This window comes from Mangifera indica, chromosome 19 (assembly GCF_011075055.1).
Source record: "Mangifera indica cultivar Alphonso chromosome 19, CATAS_Mindica_2.1, whole genome shotgun sequence".
NCBI lineage: Eukaryota > Viridiplantae > Streptophyta > Magnoliopsida > Sapindales > Anacardiaceae > Mangifera > Mangifera indica.
In genome coordinates, this window is record NC_058155.1 from 11,859,292 (window position 1) to 11,880,846 (window position 21,555).

General features: G+C 34.5%; 3 protein-coding genes across 7 annotated transcripts; 2 read left to right on the plus strand and 1 right to left on the minus strand.

Annotated features, from left to right (window-relative positions):
* The first annotated feature begins 1,142 nt into the window (after nt 1-1,142).
* Nucleotides 1,143-5,585, plus strand: LOC123203120 (alkylbase DNA glycosidase-like protein mag2). Of its 4 annotated transcripts, none has more exons than XM_044619299.1 (2): nt 1,143-2,405; nt 3,206-3,405. In XM_044619299.1, the coding sequence occupies exons 1-2, from the start codon at nt 1,294-1,296 to the stop codon at nt 3,375-3,377; spliced, it is 1,284 nt and encodes a 427-aa protein (XP_044475234.1). In that variant the 5' UTR covers nt 1,143-1,293; the 3' UTR covers nt 3,378-3,405. The 4 variants fall into 4 exon arrangements, with proteins under 4 accessions (XP_044475234.1, XP_044475237.1, XP_044475236.1 ...); XM_044619302.1 differs by having other exon boundaries at nt 1,146-2,405; nt 3,196-3,405; XM_044619301.1 differs by lacking the exon at nt 3,206-3,405 and adding an exon at nt 3,065-3,202 and having other exon boundaries at nt 1,147-2,405.
* Nucleotides 5,586-8,868: 3,283 nt separating this feature from the next.
* On the plus strand, nt 8,869-12,910 carry LOC123203121 (zinc-finger homeodomain protein 5-like). 2 transcript variants are annotated; one of them, XM_044619303.1, is made up of 2 exons: nt 8,869-8,954; nt 9,072-10,248. In XM_044619303.1, the coding sequence occupies exon 2, from the start codon at nt 9,183-9,185 to the stop codon at nt 10,038-10,040; it is 858 nt and encodes a 285-aa protein (XP_044475238.1). In that variant the 5' UTR covers nt 8,869-8,954; nt 9,072-9,182; the 3' UTR covers nt 10,041-10,248. The 2 variants fall into 2 exon arrangements, with proteins under 2 accessions (XP_044475238.1, XP_044475239.1); XM_044619304.1 differs by adding an exon at nt 12,775-12,910 and having other exon boundaries at nt 8,889-9,919.
* A 3,963-nt stretch (nt 12,911-16,873) lies between these two features.
* On the minus strand, nt 16,874-18,121 carry LOC123203597 (protein RADIALIS-like 4). Its single transcript, XM_044620033.1, has 2 exons — nt 17,728-18,121; nt 16,874-17,136 (listed from the first exon to the last, which is right to left on the minus strand). Exons 1-2 carry the CDS (start codon nt 17,997-17,999, stop codon nt 17,112-17,114), a joined length of 297 nt encoding a protein of 98 aa, XP_044475968.1. The 5' UTR covers nt 18,000-18,121; the 3' UTR covers nt 16,874-17,111.
* Between the last annotated feature and the right edge of the window lie 3,434 nt (nt 18,122-21,555).

The following is a 21,555-nucleotide window of genomic DNA, read 5'->3' on the forward strand; positions in this document are numbered from 1 at the left end:
ATTGAATTCAAATATTTGGATTTGTCGAACTCACATTAGTTTAATGTAAAATAAAATTCAAGTTTGCGTATAATCGTAGTTATTAATATTTAAAAAATAAATAAATTTATATGTAAAACAGTTAAACTAACATGGCTACATTACTTGTAATATGATATATTCCATGTTAATATTTTTATTTTCTAAGTTAATGTATATTTATGTTAAGAATGATTTAAAAAGAATATTTTTAATTTAAGAAAAAATAAACATCCAATTACATAGTTACATGTTATCAATTATATTTAAAGTGGTATTTATTTTTAAAGATATAATTTAGTGTAAAAATTTACGAATACAATGTTAATTTTAATCTAGTTTGGTCTAATACTTGAAAGTCTTTATTCACCATTAGTTTATGATAAAAAATAGGTAGAGTGATGGTTGTAAGTCAATTACCCATTTAGATCTTTATACAATCCTCAATTTATAAGGCAAAAATACAAGGATAAAAGTGTAATTACACAATTTAATACATTAAACTTATCGTAAAATGAATGTAAACAATTGATATAATTCCAAGTTCATGGAAAGTGATCCTAAAAATGTAAGTTTTGATCGTTATCCAATTATAATCAAGATAAAAATGGAATGTGATTATATAATTTTAAAAGATAGATTTGACACATCGAAGAGATTTTGGTAACAATTAAGAATATCAAATTTTACTTTTTTTTTCGTAATTTTTGGTAGAAAAGATTTTTTAATTAGGTAATGTTTTTTTTGTATTGTATATCAATTATGATAAATTTGATTAGATTTTACAATTTTTTTTTTTTGATGCCTTGATGTGACTTAAGCACAAAAGAATCCGTTTTGATATCATCTTTGTAAATTTGATTAATGAGGATAATTGCATAACTTTAATGTTGTGCCTCTCACAAAATTTTACTATTTCATAAGAGTAATCTTATGTATATAGTTTTATTAATTTTATAATACGGTGAAAATATGTCACAATCTGATGTTGATCGAAAGTAAACGAATTAGAAAATAAATTGTAATTAATAGAAAAATCCGGCGAGCCTTGGTAGAAAATAGAAAATTAAAATTTCTAGTACTAGTTTAAATTGTTTATTCAATGACGTTATCTACACGCGCTCGACTCTGACGTTTTAAAAAAATAAAAATAAACATATGACAGAGTTGAGTTGAGTTGAGTTGTCTCAAAATCTTAATCGTAACCATTTCCGCCACTTCCTCCGCCTTAATAACTCCAATTAACCGTCGCTTTTAATCTCACTGATCGCACACATGGTCGAGGAAGCCCAATCCCAACCCCCGACACAGCAGCAAACACAGCCGCTGGCCCAACCCCTGCCCCAAGTTCAACCACAAGCTCACCATGAAAACGCCCTCGCCATCGTTCCCACCGACACCCCAACCTCCACCGACATAGTTATTGTTCCTCCACATACGACGTCGCCGCCTTCGAAAATCCCGTTCCGTCCTCGAAAAATCCGTAAACTGTCTCCCGATGACGCAACGGACCCCACCAGTTCCTCTCAACAAATCGTAACGACCAAAACGGAACCGACCAAAACCACATCTTCTAAATCTTCTAAATCACGAACCACTCAACATCAAACGTTGCTATCGGTTCCTAGGATTATCGCGCGGCCGTTATCCTCTGAAGGCGAGGTCGAAATCGCGATTCGGCATCTCCGAAACGCGGATCCACTATTAGCTTCATTAATCGAAATACATCCACCTCCGACTTTTGATTTGTTTCATACTCCGTTTTTAGCCCTGACTCGAAGTATCCTTTACCAGCAATTGGCTTTTAAGGCTGGCACGTCGATCTACACGCGCTTTATTTCACTTTGCGGTGGTGAGGCTGGAGTGGTTCCTGAGACAGTTCTTGCTTTAACCCCTCAACAGCTCCGACAAATCGGAGTTTCGGGACGAAAGGCGAGTTACCTTCATGATCTAGCTAGAAAGTATCAAAATGGGATATTATCTGATGCAGCTATTGTAAATATGGACGATAAATCGCTTTTCACAATGCTTACAATGGTTAATGGAATCGGGTCATGGTCTGTGCATATGTTCATGATTTTCTCGCTTCACAGACCGGACGTTCTGCCTATCAATGATCTAGGCGTGAGGAAGGGAGTCCAGTTACTTTATAATCTGGAGGAGTTGCCAAGGCCGTCTCAGATGGACCAGCTTTGTGAGAAATGGAGGCCGTATAGGTCGTTAGCGTCGTGGTATCTGTGGAGGTTTGTGGAAGCTAAAGGGGCACCATCTAGTGCGGCGGCCGTGGCAGCAGGAGTGGCGCTGCCTCAGCCACAGCAAGAGGAGCAACAACATCAGCAGCAGCAGCCGCAACTTTTGGATCAGATAAATAGCCTTATCAACATCGGGTATACTTATTTTCACATCAGTTTGTGTTTAGAGATTGTAGTGTCAAAGTTTAGACTATTAATAGTGTGAAAGTATAGCTTTTTGTGTTTCTTTTTCTCTATTTATTTGTGATAGTTATCAAGTGGTTTTGAGTATCAAATCTCTTAATTCTGATGCCTAATGCTAGCTGTAGTTATGATCACTGAGTTTTTGACTTTCTGGGAAGTTCTAATGCTTTTTTTTAATTGGTTTTCTTTCTTTAGCGGCTGGATTTATCCCAGATTCTTCCTAGAGTTTGAGTGTTTCTACTACAGTTGGTTAAATATATATCCCTTTATAAATGTCAAATGATTATAGTTCTACAAAAGTGATGGGCATCCAATGGGGGTTCTATAGGGAGTTTATCTTATAGAGTATCTGTGGGTTGATGGCGTTTTAGAAGTATCTTAAAGATTTTTTAAAGTGATTTTTCATTCTGGTTCCCTTATTTCTCAGAAGCTGGGCTCTGTTTGTCTAAACCACCCTAATAACTACCATTCATGGTATACCTATTGTTAAATTTAATTTCTTATGTGAATCGTTTCTACTGAGTGCTATTGGGTTGCTGTACTCGTCTTTACTTCTTTTATTTTATCTCTACTCTACTTCTACTTTATGGATTACTGCATGATGTTTGTAGGACCGTATAATTTAAGTTCTAGTGTATGTACTCTCCTTTGAAAGTTCGCATATTAATCTCTCGATATTGAGGCATTCAAATGTTAGCTTCCCTTTTTTGCTTCATATTATGATGGATACCTGGGCCTAAAGCTGACTGCAGAACCTTTTCTGGGCAATCTCCTCTGCACTCTCCACAATCTCCAGCAAAACATTCACAACAGCAGCAAGGGCATACAAGCAATGGAATAGAGAAAAAGAAATGTAACACTATCAAAGCAGATGATGAAAATATGTATTGTATTGAATATTTCTTGGTGAAGTTTACGAAATAAATTCTTCAATACAATGACTATTTTCCAAGACTATGTTTGATTACAACTGCTAGCCAGAAATTACAATTCCAGTAATAGGTTAGTCACAAAAAGAGATTCACAAAAACTCAGTTGAGTCCCCACTGTATAAGCTCAGCTTCCTAGAGAACCACTCTCTCCCCACTTTCCCCCAAATGTTGCATCTCTGCCTCTTCTGTAGCACCTGCTCCCTTTTTAAACTTTTTCCCCCATTACTTTTTTTTCTTTTTCCTTTATTTTGCCACATCTCCCTATTTTCTCTGGCTGATTTTGCATTAGAGCAATGGTCTCCTGGTCCTTTTGCCAAGAGCTAAGAGTCTTCTCTTTTTTACTCCCTCTTTTCCTGCGGGAAATGTATATATGAGTTCTAACATATTACTCATAGAATTTGACTCCTTTCATAAGAGAGCCAATTGTTTGGTTGGGTGAATATTATGCTTGCATAGCTGTATATGTTGGCTCATTCTGTTATTTTACTGGAAATGATATCTAGGAAAGGAACTATAGTTTGTTCCTCGTTTAAAGACTAATAATGTGGATCAACGTACAAGATAGATGTTCTGGCACAATCTATCATTTTAATGTAATTTTGAATGGTTGGCTGTGAAGCCCATCATTGGTTTGCTTGCCATTTTTTCATTCCAAGAACATGATGGCCTCCTCAAGCCCAACTGAATTGGACTGAGTTGGTTTGGGTTTGTCAGGTTGTGTTATTGGGTTTTGTGGCTCCCTTAAACTTCCATTTGGGGGAAAAGAAATATAGGACTGCTTTTTGCACCTTTGAGCCTGTAAAACAGAATTTGCACTTTCAGGTTATTTGCCTATCAACAAAGTATAGACATGAGCACAAATATTGATGGAAGAAAGTGAAGTTCCTGTAAACTCTTCTTCTGTAGTTACATGGCTAGTGTCATGTATACTTTTTAGGAATGTGAAGTTTGTGCAGTCTTATGTCCATGTTCATAGGAACAATATGAAAAAACTTAGTAAGAACGATCTGCTTATATATATGAAATATTAATTGTTCATTAATGGTCACACATTATAAGGGAGAGAAACAAGCTCAAGCCTCCCATGTGGAAAGAATATAGTTTCAGGTTATTTGGTTTGAATTAGCTACTTATTTCAATTTGTTTCTTGGATGGGTGTACCTTACCGAAAATCTTTGTGTAGGAAAGAAATAAGTAATATAATAAATAGAGAAAAAATAATGTTAAACTAACTAGGGGCATTGCAAACATTTTCCTTTTAATGAAATCCTGTATCGATCTATATATCAGTTTGGGCCTCATTAATTTTCCCTTTTACCTGGCATTCAAATCTGATACTTTAGGATTATATTACATAGAGCTCTTGGTTTGTTTGTGTGGTTTTCAGATTATGTACTTAAAATTTTCATTAGATTATGTGTTGTTGAGTCTGCTATTGTGTTATGGATGATTAAATCAGTTTGCTTAGAACCCAGTGCTTGATGCATAGGTCCTTTGTACGTTCCTGATTACAATGTATATTAATGTTGGTTGATATATATTCCCATGATTATGATGGGTATTTTTTGGTTTCTAAACTAGTGGCATTTTTTCTTGTTTATCTTTTTCCATTGTTTCTTAAACTATACTTCTAAATTAGTTTGTACTATATTTTGCTGCTATTTGTGGTTAAGATAATTTTTGTCTATGATATAGAAGGGGCTTAAGTTTATGACTTATGTTTTGTTTATCATTGGCTTCATAATGACTTTTTAACTGTTCTTCTTCAATCTTGCCATATGATTAGGGCTTGTGCTTGGGGACAATAGCGAGGGGAGTGGAGAGTAGAAGTTTGTCACTCGGCTCAGTCCATTTTCCGGTTTGAACTGAAGTGCTTCAAAGCAATGCTATGATACTTGTGGTAAATTTAGCTGCTGGGAGTTAGGATATTGAAGACCTTGAGTATGGTAATTCTGCTCTGAGAATAAATAAAGATCATACTTGTTCAAGTTCTTTAGTAGTAGGACACAATCTTCAACCGCCAGTGTTCTCTTGTAGGATATTATACAATGAAATGCTTAAATGCTTTGACCTTGGAATGTGATCGGGCTCCTTTGTTGAACTTCAGTATACCTGCATTGCAGCTTTGTAAATCTTGACTACATTACTCATGTTTGAACTGGACTCTTGAGATTTATATTTTAACATGCACTTGATTGAATATTTGCGTGGTAACATGTAAGTTTACACAAGTAGTTGTAGAGAGGAGAGGTTTTTTATGGTGACAATAGCTAAGGATCAGACAACAACAGCATTTGATGCTGTTAAGTGATTCAGGTTACACAAAAGTGTTATTATGTACAGCAGGAAAGTTTTGAACTTGGGAAAGAAATTCATCATCCATGATTCTTGATAGTGGGTTTTAGAAATTGAAATCGTCGGGATGCCGAGCTTTTTGCATCAGTTCAGTTTCTGCAGATGAAACAGGGATATTCTTGTTGAACCAACTTCTGTTTTCTACATTGATGGCAATAACAAACACCTTCATCGTTCGTGATTTCTGCATGTCTATGGCTATGTATAAATTGCACTTCTACCTCCCAGTTTGGGCTAACCTACCAGCCTTCAGGTCTAAGCCAGCTTTCATTTGGGCTAATGATGACTCCACCAATGAAAGCAAGGGCTCATTAATCCTCTCCTCTGCTCAACAAAATGAGTTCAGTGCAGACCATTTTTTCTCAGCTGTTACTTCCATTGCAAAGAGCTGATACTGTTGTTTTGTGTCCACCGGGGCTTCAGCTGGTTGAATCATCTTCGGTTTCTAAAGACCTGGCCTCTTGAGCATGCCAATATATCTGATCCACTCTTCTTTTCCCAATGAAAACTATCACCATCTTGTCCGATTTCTGTCAAAGACAAAGCCTAAAGCTGCAATACTGCAACCAGGTTATATTACTAGTGTTTGAGAATACATTTCTTCATCCTTATGAGCCCTTTGTAGGTTGAGACGAGTCATGGGCAGCACACGATCTTATCTAAAAGCAATTATAAGAATACATGAGTCATTGTATACACTGACTTATGCAATTTTTTAACATTAAATAATAATTTTTTATTATCTTAAAACCAGTTTTTATAATTTAAGCAAGTGTAATCATTCTTCTATTAAATCGAGAACACAACAATACCCATCATGGCTTATAATTATGTTTTCCACTTGATCCCTTACACATAATCATAGCCATTATTAACTTCTAGACAGTAGAAAGGCTACAGGGAGATTTACCACCCTAGTATTGCAATACTGTTTTTCTTTAGAACACTCAAATTACATCAGTACAGTGAATATAAGCTCTTAATTGTCCAACAAAACCACGTTAAGAATTTTATTATATCTTAAATCTTTTTTTGTGTCTTTTCATCTTTTTATTCTGAATTTTATAACGATTCAATGTACTTTTCCTTTATGTTAATTTTAGCTGAAATTGATTGGGCCCGGCCGTCCTTCAATGGTAGTAAGCTTCATGTTAGCCCAATGATTTGGCAATTTTGCAGCCCACGCTAGCTAATGTTGCTTCCATTTTGTATATTTCATGAACTTGATAATTTCGTTTTCATTCCTTGGACCATGGTTAGCTTATTTCAGTCCTTGATTTTCTCAATCATTTCAGGTGACTCTAATTTTTGAGTGTCTGAAAATAATCTAAATGATGAAGAAATTTCAGAATGGGCAAGAAGCAGAATCACATTACATCATGCAATGCAAGCATTTTTACAGGGCAATTTGAACCGAAAAAACAGAACATGATGACCCAGTTGCACCAATTAAGAAAAACAAAATATTTTAGAGACTAAAGCTCAAAATGGATACTAGCTATAACAGGATTTTGATTTTGAATGCAAGTTGCGAGCTTGGTCATAAGTGTTTTGTCTGATGCGAAGCTAACAAACAATCCTTTACAACCTGTTAAGAAAATTATATAATTCTGAATTCACTTGTCATACAAGGGATTTTGGTTTGCAATTTGTGTGAGAGTAACCCGAGGGGTTTTGAGTACTTCGACTGATAAAAATAGATACATCCAAATAAGAATGTATTAAAGATAAATATGAATTGAATTATGTTTAAATATTTTTGGATTTAAGTTTGACATAAATAAAAAATGAGACAATTTGAATTTACCCTGAGTTAGTCTAATCAAGTTTAATAGTAACTTAAGTTTATGATTTGAGTTTATTGTTCATTGATAAAATAATATTATTTTATCTAATAATGATCAAAATAATAATGTTTTAACAGTTGTTTGATATAAGTTAAATCGAATTATGACTCAAACTCAAACCGAATCAAGTCATCATCATTCAATTTGTAAACCGAATTAAATCAAACTTTTTTTAACATGAGTTTAAGTCACTTGTAAAAACAAACTGTTTATCTTTCGACTCACAAAAATAAATTTAAATCAAATTAAATTAAATTTATTCAAATCTAGTTATAAAATACAGAAGTTTAAAATTTGTTAAAAATTTATTAAAATTAAACTTTTAATTAATATTGGGTTAAGTGATTATAAGACGATCACATCAATGTGATCACTTTAATCCCATTAAGTTAAAAAGTAACCCTGCACTTAAGTCAAAAGGTAATTTCACACTAAATTAAAGAAAAAAAATTGTCCAACTTTAAAACAAAAAAAGGCTGTACTCCACAAAAAATGTACAGTTGACAAACAAGTACCAAAGCTAAAGTGTGGGGAAGGAGAGACAAATAAAGCCAACCATCGATTGCCACACGGAAAGGTAAAGAAGTTGCTTGGGGCAAGCGTGGTTTGCCAGAGAGACTCTCAGAAATGCGCACAATAGCATTAGTCGACATTGAAATGCAACACAACAAGACAACAACATCTATAGTACATGGACCATCCCTATACCTCTCCCATCTCTTTTTAACCTTTTCCTTTTTAACCGTCTTCGATATGCTTTGCATGCATGGGCTCTTATCAAGGCTCTAATAATCATGCTTTAATCAGTTTAAGAGTACTTGGTGTTTGATTATTAAGTAAAAATCAGGATTCGAAGCAAACAAGACAAGAAAAGTGACGTCTGTGACTGTGTATGTTTGCGTAAATTGGGTTGAGTCAGAAGGGGGTTGAAGTGGGTTAAGTTTGAGACAAGAGCAAAAAAGGAAGGGGCAATAATGAGGGAAAAGAATGGGACCCCAAATGGCAGAGTGTGGGGCGGATATGAGCATGACGTTGTCGGACGTATTTGTACAGAGAAAATGCTTCTGAATTATCTCATCAATCTCTCTCTCTCTCTCTCTCTCTCTTTCTAAAAGGTTGACCCTAATCTCCCCGGCTTCTTCACAAGCAACCAAACTGTCTCTTGTTGGATATGTAGTTAGTTTGTTCGCTGGGAAACACACAGAAGCTCTTCCATCTTCCTCAACCCAAACAATAACTCTTCACTTTCCCTTCCTTCTTTCTATACATATATATATATATATATATATATATATATATATATATATATATATATGATGGTAAAGCTAGCATCTTTAGCCACTGCGTTTGCACTTCTCTCTACAGTTGTGAGTCTGATCCGTCCTTTCATCTTTATTTTCTTGTTTGTTTTTTGAGGGTATTTTTTTATCATCTTTTTCGTCTTCTTCTCTGTCTTTCTGAGCTTAATTGTTCGGCGGTTGCAGGAGCGTAATGCTGAATATTGAGTCATCTGCTTGAAATCTAGAACATGGGAATTTTATAGATCAAGAAATTATTTTTTTTCGACTAGACCGAGAGGAATTCGGAGCACGATAATGGAAATAATGCAAGAAAATGAAGCAAGAACGCCAGGCTTGGAAAGGAGAAGAGAAGGAAATAGTAATAATAATTATAATAATACAAAGGTGAACAGTTTCAATCAAACCCTAGATCAACTAGGAAGATCTCCAAACCCAGATCGAGTTACTGTCAGCAGTTCAACAATTGCGCCGATCTCCATTAGATCAAACTCAAAAACTTCCGAGGTAAGGTATCGAGAATGCCTTAAGAACCACGCAGCTAGTGTTGGTGGTAACGTTTTCGATGGGTGCGGTGAGTTCATGCCTAGTGGAGAAGAAGGCACCATTGAAGCCTTGAAATGTGCTGCTTGCGACTGCCACCGAAACTTTCACCGGAAAGAGGTGGACGGTGAGACCCAGTTCAGTGGAAATTGCGGTAGAAGAACTATAATGCTTCCTCCACTTCAAATTCCTCCACCATTGCCATCTCTAACGATGCTGCGTCGTCAGAAATATTCCATAGGTATGTATCCCAGTCCATCAGGCGCAATTGTTGCACCAATGAATGTGGTTTATGGAGGTCTTAGTGGTGGCACTGAATCTTCAAGTGAAGATCTTCCTGTGTTTCAGTCTAATGCTTACGAAGGAGTTCAACCACCACCTCCTCCTCCTCCTTTTGTTTTGTTCAAGAAGAGGAATAGGACAAAATTCACGCAGGAGCAGAAAGATAAGATGATGGAATTTGCTGAGAAAGTGGGATGGAGGTTACAGAGGCAAGATGATGAAGAAGTGGAGAAATTTTGTGCTGAAGTTGGTGTGAAGAGGCAGGTTTTCAAGGTCTGGATGCACAATAATAAGAATAATGTCAAGAAGCAACAACAAGAGCCAGTGTAACACACCAGATTCAGGATTCAGGTGAGTCTCAAGGTCATATTTCAGCCTATTAGCAAAGGGATTATCAAATGGATATAACAGTGATTTGTATAACTACACATTATAATCCTTGTTTATCTTTTTAAATCGCTATCTTCCACATTAATTGTTCTAAACAAAATCTTGTGTTAGTTTCCCTTTTGAGCTATATAGCTTGTGTTTTTTTCTCTCTCTTTCTCATCCTTAGAGCCGCCTTAAATTTCTCAAAAATACTAACAGGGATGGGAAATGAAAGAACATGTCAAATGTCTTTTCTTTATGATGAGTTGATGGAAAAGCATGGGGCCTGGCCTGGTTGCATGAATATCTGATTTTGGTTGCAAAATATTGAGTTTATGGCTATATATCCTGAACTGAATCTGCCAGGTCTCAGGACTGTGCCTGTTCGATCTAAAAACCATTCCTTCAAATTTTTCTTCGTCAAATCAGAAATTTTTGAAGTGCAAAAGGTACCAAACTGGGAGCTTGGATGCTGCTGGACCAACATATTAATGGTGGTGCCTGCTCTTTATCTAAATGAAGTTTTTATTTCCTTGGGCATACCCTCATTTAATACCACTACCAGTCCCTCTTAAAAAAATATGATTGCACTGGGGTTCCTTCAAGCTTTCCATAAAGCACTTGAACCCTAATCACTCACTCTTCCGGTCTGAACCGATCATATCAAGAAAGAGAAAATTAACCACATCCAGGAAAAACTCTTGAGTCTTAGTCTTACATATGTCTTCAACAAGTTTTGAACTCATATCTTCTTTACTATTCAAGTTAATTACCCTTGGAGGACTGGCCGTAAAGCATTTGATCGAATTTAATGTATGGCTGAAGACAAAATTAAACTTGCTAGAGGAAAGACCAGAAAAAATTTATTAAAACAAGAAAATTGGGAATTTGGGTAGCTTAGAATGTAGATGCATGCCTACCAATTTTCCTTTGACTTATTAGCTAGCACTGTTACGTCAACCGTGATTGTGGAAGAGACAACTTTTCTTCATCTTGGACTTTACTATGATGTTCCTGTCCTGGGCAGCTAGGCCCCATTTACCGACAATTATTCCACTTCTAATATGAACATTTATTAGATAATTGTAATTTCTCGTAAAATTGGCCCTTATTCGAATTGAATTTATAATTTGATTTAAATAACTTGATTTCAAATTAAGCTTAAAGATGAATAACTTAACACAAAATGAACTCAATTATTTATGAATAATAGTATTTATCACATTAATAATATTGTTTATCTTTTAATAATATTATTTACATCATCTATGGTCTTCTTATGGCAAGCTCAAAATGGGTATTATACTTTGATTTTTAGAATGCACCCCTGGATGGAGCTCGGTTTGTTCATCTTTTGACATAATAAGACTGAAGCTTGCCATTTTAGCTTCCTATTTCAACCCTCAAGCCTTAGTATTCTTAATAATGTCATTTCTCGAACTATAAAAAAAAAAAAAAAAAAAAAAAAAAACAATAACCCTTTGGAGCTAAGTTCTTGCTCTTAGAAACATGTTCAATTTCTTCATGAAGAACTCAAATCTATCTGCAGTCAATGACTTTGTTTATAGATCTACAATTTGCTCATGAGTAGGCACATATCTAGCCTGTAGTTCTTGATTTGCAACTAGATCTCTCATGAAATGCTCAGTTTTCCCATGAAATAGAGGGTTGTATGCTAGTGTTGATTCGAGGTTCCTGCAACAAGGAACAATATTTTGTTTTCTTGAACTCCAGGAAACATCAGAGAAACCTTCAACTTTATATCTTCCTGTTGGACCGAAGTAGGCTATTTAGGGGTTCTTTTGACTGCAAACTAGTGCATGTAATTGGAGCCTACAAGAATGGACTCAATCCCCATTAGAAAGAGCGGGTAAAAAATGAATGTGCTCTAAAAAAATTCAATCTGAACTCATCATTTTGAGAGATAGAACCTGTCCTTCTTGGTGTTGCCAGTTGTGGACTGAAATAAGCTGGTTTGGGGCATATGAACTGAGTGACAGCAACAGGGTATACTTGATATTAACATCTAAACTCATAACATAATTCATTCTTTCAATCCTACTTTCATGAGCTGCAATCTTGCAGCAGAGAGACAATATTTATAACTCAAATGCATCTCTTTCAGCAGTCACCATTGTCACTACTGAGTCATACTCAAAACCAACCACCTAAAATTTGCATAATCAGATCATCATGCAAAATAGGACTACCAGCTATGTTAAGATTATCAGTAAATCCAGTGTTTTTATTGAAGTAATCAGTCATACTTAAGAAATCCTGTGATTTCTACAACTAAGAAGCCTGTGATTTCTCTAAGAAATCCTTTACTTCAGTCATTGACGGATAAAGCTATCTTAGTAGCGCTTAATCTTGCCTTGTCCACAGGAGAAACTCAGGATTATCAGTTTCAACAATCACACCATCACTAGTTCATTATAGAGGAAGCCAACGGTAAAGGAGTCAGTTGACCTCTTTTTATTTTGAAACCTTTTTAGTTTTGTTTATATAAAATATTAAAGTAACTCTTAATATTTTACCTCTCAACTTATATTTCGGGGTGAACAAAAAAGTTTACAATAATTATAAAAATCAAAATAATTGAAAAACCGAATATTCACATCCTAGTCTAAGTACTCTGGCATACTATTAAGATTTTGTTTATTTTAAACATATGGTTCATCATAGTTTTACAGAGGCAAGATGATGAAGAAGTGGAGAAATTTTGTGCTGAAGTTGGTGTGAAGAGGCAGGTTTTCAAGGTCTGGATGCACAATAAAAAGAATAATGTCAAGAAGCAACAACAAGAGCCAGTGTAACACACCAGATTCAGGATTCAGTTGAGTCTCAAGGTCATATTTCAGCCAATTAGCAAAGGGATTATCAAATGGATATCACATGATTTGTATAACTACACATTATAATCCTTGTTTATCTTTTTAAATCGCTATCTTCCACATTAATTGTTCTAAACAAAATCTTGTGTTAGTTTCCCGTTTGAGCTATATATCTTGTCTCCCTTTCTACCTCTTTCTCATCCTCAGAGCTGCCAAAAATTTCTCAAAAATACTAACTGGGATGAGAAATGAAAGAACATGTCAAATGTCTTTTCTTTATGATGAGTTGATGGAAAAGCATGGGGCCTGGTTGCCTGAATATCCGATTTTGGCTGCAAAATATTGAGTTCATGGCTATATATCCTGAACTGAATCTGCCAGGCCTCAGGACTGTGCCTGTTCGATCAAAAAACCATTCCTTCAAATTTTTTTTCGTCGTGCCAAAGGTAGCAAACTGGGAGCTTGGATGCTGCCTGACCATCATATTAGTGGTGGTGCCTGCTCTCTATCTTAATGAAGTTTTTATTTCCTTGGGCATTTGATCGAATTTAATGGATGGTTGAGGACAAAATTAAACTTGCTAGAGGAAAGACAAGAAAAAATTTATTCGAACAAGAAAATTGGGAATTTGGGTAGCTTAGAATGTGGATGCATGCCGACTAATTTTCCTTTGACATATTAGCTAGCATTGTTACGTCAACCATGATTGAGGAAGAGACAGCTTTTGTTCATCTTGGACTTTACTATGATGTTCCTGTCCTGGGCAGCTAGACCCCATTTACCGACAATTATTCCACTTCTAAAAGGCCGGAGGACTTTTTTCCACCCAAAGTATTTTCTAATGTTTCTTTCTACCTTTTAATTATAAAAATTCTAAACACTCATTATAGAAGGTTAAGTTTGTTAATTGTAAGAATAAAATCATTATTTTATCTGTAATATTAAAAATAAATTAAAATTTAATTTTTTTTTTCCAAAAACCCTAAAGACTAACTATTTTCCCATAGACAAAGTTTTAAAAAATGACATTCACCCCTCTAGGGTTTAGTTTTTAAACTTCAATGTTATTGTCGGCGACATCTCTCTCCCAAAGCTTTCTCTTCCTCCGACGATCTCTCTCCTCTCAGCTGGATGGCTGATCGACATCAAATCAAGCTAGGGAGATAAAGACGAAGATCTCGTCTTCTTCTGGACAAAGACAAGATCTTCGTCTTTGTCTTTCTGATAAAGCTCTGTCTCTTTGATGAAGCTCTTTGTCTCTTAGCTTGATTCGACGCCGATTGGGCATCCAACTGAGAGGAGAAAGATTGTCGAAGGGAGAGGAAACTTTGAAAGGGAGAGACCGTTGGTAATGGCGTCGGAGTTGGAGAACTAAACCCTAGGGGGGAAATGTCATTTTTTTAAATTTTGCTTATAGGGAAAATAGTTAGTTTTTAGGGTTTAGGGGGAGGGGGAAAGAAATAAAATTTTAAAGGGTTAGAGTTTTATTAATTTTAATCATCCGTGGGTAGATAAATAAGATTTTCAAAGTTAAGAGGTGAAAAGTTGAAATTAGAGGATTCTTTGGGTGGGAAATAGTCTTTTGGCCCTTCTAAAATGAACATTTATAATAAAATTGTAATTTCTCGTAAAGCTGACTCTCACTTGAATTGAATGCATGATTTGATTTATATGAGTTGATTTCAAATTAACCTTCAAATCAATAACTCAGTATAAAATGAACTTAATTACTCATTAATGATATTATTTACTTTACCAATAATATTGTTTATCTTTAACAATGTTATTCACATCACCCATGGTCTTCCTATAACAAACTTGAAATGGGTATTATGCTTTGATCTTTAGAATCCACCCCTAGATGCAGTTCTGTTTGTTCATCTTTTGATATAATAAGACTGAAGCTTGCCATTTTAGCTTTCTATTTCAACCCGCAAGCCTTAGTCTTATTAAAAATGTCTTTCCTCCAACCAGAAAAAAAAAACACCCGAGCTAAGTTATTGCTCTTAGAAACATGTTCAATTTCTTCTTGAAGAACTCAAATCTATCTACAACTTGATCTCTCATGAAATGCTCAATATGGTCAGTGTTCCCATGTAAATAGAGGGCTGTATGCTAGTGTTGATTCCGAGTTCCTGCAACAAGGAACAATATTTTGTTTTCTTGAACTCCAGGAAACATCAGAGGAACCTTCAAATTCATAACTTCCTCTTGGACTGAAATAGAAACCATAATGTTCCTCTTTTGACTGCAAACTAGTGCATGTAATTGGACTATTGAAGGCTACAAGAATGGACTCAATGTATTTACAGCAAAAGATCATTCAGGTCTGGTAATGGTAGCTTACTACAAGCTGCCAATTGTACTCTTGTACATATTTACATCTCTCAAAGGCTCTCCTTCTGTCTTAACCAACTAGTGCCGCATACCCATTGGTGTGGACAAGGTTTACTTTTGTTTAAACCAATTTTTACCAGAAAATCCTGCATATAACTTTAGTTTGAGAGAAGCACAACCCTCCAATAGTGTCTTTTTGAGATCTGAGAGGACTTGAACCATTAATTTTGGAGAGCTTTCTGTAAATTAAACCCCATTTACATAGACAATAAGTGTGACAATGTAACTTGCATTTTTACATATAAACAAGTATCTAATTTGGCATATTTAAAATCCCCATTAGAAAGAGCGGGTAAAATATGAATGTGCTCCATAAAATTCAATCTTAACTCACCATTTTGAGAGATAGAACCTGTCCTTGATGTTGCTTGTTGTGGACTGAAATAAGCTGGTTTGGGGCATAAGAACTAAGTGACAGCAACAGGCTATACTTGATATTAACATCTGAACTCATAACATAACTCATTCTTTCAATCCTACCTTCATGAGCTAGCAGCAAAGAGAACATGTTTATAACTCAAATTCATCCCTTTTAGCAGCCACCACTGTCACTGCTGATCGTCATACTCAAAACCAACCACTTAAAATTTGCATAATCAGATCATTATTCAATATAGGACTACCAGCTATGTTACGATTATCAGTAAATCCAATGTTTCTTATTGAAATAATCAGTCATACTTAAGAAATCCTGTGATTTCTACAACCAAGAAGCCTGTGATTTCTCTAAGAAATCATTTACTTCAGTCATTGACGGATAAAGCTATCTTAGTAGCGCTTAATCTTGTCTTGTCCACTGGAGAAACTCAGGATTATCAATTTCAACAATCACACCATCACTAGTTCATGATAGAGGAAGCCAATGGTAAAGCTGACCTCTTTCTATTTTGTAACTTCTTTAGTTTTGTTTATATAAAATATTAAAATAACTCATAAAATATTAGATTAATCATTTCAATTTTATTATTTTCTCAATAATCTTATGTATTTTATATTTATTCAATTTTAACTTTTAAAGTTATATTTATGGATAAATAAGAAAATTTATAATAATTAAACAAATTAAAATAACTTAAAAAATAAACATTAATCCTAATCTAAATAGCCTAACATATTGTTAAGAGTTTGTTTATTTTCAACCTGCGGTTCATTATAATTTTACTTTTAAGCTTATGATTTGCGTGTAATGATAGTTATGAACTCTTAAACTTGAACCAAATTAATAAATTTGAATTTAACATAAATTCAAACTTAAACTAATTTGATTTGAATTCATTTATAACACTTTATCATAAGTTTTGAAATTGTCCTCCCTCGATTTAAGTTGTATAAATATTTAATTTGAGCTGTCTAAAATTATCCAAAATTTCATATTTAAAGGATTGTTAACCCTCACAAACGATTTGGAAAGGAAATAATTAAAATAAATATTTTATTAATTACATAATTACCGTAAGTAAAGCGGGGATGTATCTCAGAGGTACTGGGATTGATACGCTGTATCTCCATCTTTCTATTTTTCACTTCGAATAATTTTCCCGCTTTGATTAAGCAGATTAGTACTTGAAATTGAAACAAGTCCAGAACCCTTTCTTGACTCTGAAACTTTATTAGAAAGAGTACAACAGTACAAGCTTCACCTTACAAAGTTTATTTCAACCTTACATCAAAGACGACCTTCTAGATTAATACATCAACATTAGTACTATCCAGAGCATTGATTCATATATATATATATAGACACTTATGCATATTATTTTTTACACATCTTTCCACAACATTTCTCCCACTTCCGATTTCTCTAAAGCTTCAGACTCTTCATAAGCCTGGTCACACAACATAAGACAGAAAAAGAAAATTTAGATCTTCTATGGTAAGATGAACCATCCCATCTCTTTTTTTGGGGGGTTATATTAGTCGACATTTTCCAAACTGGGTCCACGAAAATTTCTTTATTTAGCTTCTAATTAATGCTGCCAGTAAGTTCCACCAAGATCCAAGAAGCTCTGCTCTGAGAAATCCTTGGAATGTGATGAGTATGACTGGAAGTGTCTGTTTGTTTATAATAGTTTATATGCCATTGTGGGCTGACTCCAAAAAGGCCATGTGCATGTGATCTAGGATTAGATTTCATGTGGGTTTTTTTTTTTCTCAGGAAGTTGAGTTGAACTATAATTGGAAGCAATAAAGTAATAAAACAATATCGAAGGAGTGGATGGCATTTCAGAGGAAACTTGGACAAATTCCCAGTTCTGAAAGTGTTAGTTGATAATGGATTTACATGCAAATGATCATTGCTGACCCTAAACAGCAGAATGTGTCTGTCTGTGTGCTGCTTTTGCATGAGAATAAAATCATATGAAAACATGTAATCTATACACGCAAAAGTGTAAAACGTGATAGTAGCAATATATTACCTTCGTCCATCAGTAATTCCTGTGCCAGTGGTAGGCTTGTAATTGGGCAGTGGGTACTGGTCAGAGTCTATAAAGTTGACATCCTGCACAAGGCGATCGTAGCGTCTCTTGACTTCCTCGGGAGACTTTCCACTCACAGCCCTGGCCACATTCACCCATCGGTCTGGGGTGTCCTTGTCATAAACAGCCAGTGCCGTCTCAAACTGCTTGTTTTGCTCATAGGTCCAAGTCGAGTCAGAACGACTTGAAGGAGTGAAAGAGCTCGATGACATTGATCTTAAGAATGTGTACTGAGTTCTGGGTGCTAAAGAAGTTACAAAAGCTGGGAGAAAAAAGGTGCCTCAGTCAAGGGAGAAGACTGAAGTCAAGGGATGGTATGATTTTAGCAAGTGATTGGTATGGCTGCTTCTTATAAGCAAGAGGAGAGGTGGTGGTGGCAGTGGGTTAGGCAAGTTGGCGAATACTTTGAAGGTAAGTTAAGATTTGATTCGGTTTCTTAAGTAAATAATGCTATGTTTATCTATTTTTGAGTATTAAATTAAATATTTCAATCGGTGTTATCTTATTATTAATTTAAAATCATCAAATCACATAATAACACATAATTTAAATACTCAATTGAATACCAAAAACTGAATACACATAGTTCTTTCGTTTTTAAGCCAGGCTAAGCTTGTGACAACTGATAAAGTGCTTGAAGAGAACCAGAGAATCAAATGTCACAGACCTGGCGCTTTATGGATTCTTTTCTTGTCTTTTATTATTAGTATCATCAGCCAGTGGATATCGTTGAGAATTTACCAGTTGGTATTAGATGCTGCAACAAGATGAAATTCTGTCGCCCACCTTCTATGAACTGCAAAATCCACGGTAAGATCTTTTATGTTCTTTTCTGTGGGACTACAGGATTTCCTTCCCTGACTTTTTTGATCAATTTGGTAAAATATTCTCTTTATTTGGTGTTATTATTTATTGGTCTCTCCCACCCCAAAAGTTTGTTCTCATCATATGTCAGTGATTCCGGTGGACTCTCTGGAAACGTCAGGTTTTCTTTCACACTTATACACTAATATTCGTTTTCCAACTAATTGTTGAAACTTCACACAAGTTGTCATTGTAAACTTGGAGAAACTAGAATTTTTCTCACTTATACACAAACGCACATCACCTCTTCTTCAACTGTAAGTTGAAGTTTGATATCAAATTTTCACTCGGATACTCTTAAGTAGAGTTGCTATAATTGAACTCTCATAATACAGTTAAATGTCATCCCAAAAGCTAGTTTAAGATGTAAGATTTTTAGACACACTTATACATTAGCACTTAACCCCTTTTCAAATGGGTCAACCCAACACTCTTTATAATAAGAATATGTTTTGTTCTTTTTATAGTGACAATGAGAGCAAAAGTACTTGGCAACAATTATGTTTCTTCATAAATGATATGAAGAATCATGATTCTCGACTTCTAAAGTGAAGACCCACCCGTCAAGAGGCTGTTTGTAATTTACCATCATCAACAGCAAGAAATCAAAGCACCTTTTGCTTACTTACATATTTTCAAGGGTGGGTTTGAATCAAACCGTTCCTAAACAAAGTTTAACTCAAATTCATTCGAATAACTAATGAATTGTTTGATGACCTATGGAGTCAAAAAAGATGTATATATCATCATTATCACTAAAAAGTTACTCAAAAAGATGAAAATTCATTAAAAATAAAAATATCATTATTATCACCAAACAATCATAAATTTAAATAAAAATCAAAATTTTTAGATTATCTAATATAATTATTGTAAGACCGTTCTCCAGATTTGAGATTTTATCTCTTTAGTATGATCAGTCTAAATAAAAAACAGTGATTTAACTTAAAATTCTTTATTGCATGTAGACTTCGAGAAGACAAATCTAGTAAACCACTCTCAATTGCTTGTTTCAATTATGAGAATTTTTCACCTTTGCATCTACAACTTTATACGTGCACCATTTCTCCTTTGAAAGTGGAATTTCTTTTCATAATTGTAAATTATTTGATAAGACGCATGAATTAGTTTGATTACATGATCATCATGGCCTACCAAGTTGATATTTGTTTTTTATCCACTTGGTTTGAAGTAGTATCTTTTCATTTTTCTCATCCGTGTATTTTCCGAGGACACTTTTTCATGTTTGAATTTTAAAAAAAATATTCTTATCACTTATACCTCCAAAATAGAAATAAATTAATTTTCTTTAACCAACACAAATATATATCACTTGAACCCTTATATTTAATTGAAAAAATAAATTTTAAATCTTAAAATAATCTTTAGGGGTGAATATTATAAATAACAATTAGAATCGAATTGGAAAGGTGACAAAAGACTATAAAGAAATGCATTTGAGTTTTGAAATAATATATGATTTTAAAAATTAGATTTTATGATACGTAACTACCATGGTCTTTGTGGTAAAACTTGAGAAAAAATGGCAAGCAAAAGATGTGTTTAGGCCCTAGTGTGAATATTCAATATTAGTATGCAGCTAGATTCCATGAAGACAATTTTACTTGTATTGGCATGAGATATCGACCACATGTTAAAGAAAATGCGCAAGGAATCCTTTAAAAATAACGCAAAATCTACGTGTTTGGAATCCTTATCATCCCATTTCAATGTGTTCATCTTTACTCAACTCCATGGGGTCTTTGGCTATGACTGGAACTATTTACTCACTCAGCTTTTTGCGGCAAACTCTGACCAATTTTTTTTTGGGGAAATTTAGGAACCCCACCCAGATTAATTGAATAAGTAAACTCTATAATACATTGATCAAATTCATAATTATTACATCAAGTAAATTAGGAGTTCATAAACATGAACTTAAGTTTTCCTTTTAAAAGTTCTAATACTTAACTAGTTTTACTAACCCTTAAACTCTAACTCTACCAAGTTTATACCAAATTTTGATATATTTTGAAAATGAGTTTGTTGGAAAAGAGATCTATGTGGTTGTCTTGGGATATATGAAATAATTCTGGTGGGAAGGGTAGGTAGGTGTAAATGGAAGTTCCGATTATAAAAGTGCAAAGGAGAAATTAGGGTTTAGGCATCCTCTAACTGTTGGTAGGTCTTTGACAGCTTGAATGATCGGAATTGGGAGACTCCGACTCCTCGCGTTGTCAATTTATTCCCTGTAAATTCCTTTTAATTGTTTATGTTTTTATTTGTGTAGAAATTTGACCGGGTATTTAACAAATAAGAAAACAAAATCGTATCTGGGTCTATTCAACTACTTGCAAAAGCATGAGAGCCACACTTAGAGGGAATATTTTGAAAAGAACAAAAAAGGAAAAATGAATCTAATTGAAGAAAGCAGTATCAAATCCTGATGGAATTTTCCAAATGATAGGAGTGGATGCTTAACTTAATTCAAGTCATATCGCAGCCAGTGTGAATCCGATTGTACAATCTAGTGCTTAAGATGATACATCATCTTTTAACATGTTACCGTATATTCTACAAAATGTACAAAACGGACCAAAGATGGTACACAAGATCAATAAAATGATAACCCTACTAAAAGCATTTTTATTACGTTCACCTAATCACAGTTATTTGTCATGACACCAATACCTTGAATAGGATTTTTTTGACTCGAGGCCACTAAATAGAAAATACCTATCCAATGCAAAGTTGTTGGTGAGGTCAGAATTATAATGATTAAATTTTGAATGTTATTTAAATCACTATTTTTAAGTCGTTGTAAAATTATTTTCATATGAAAGAATTCTGGATGTAACGTTGGCAAATAAATTTTTTGAACTTGAAGATTGCCAAAATTTTACA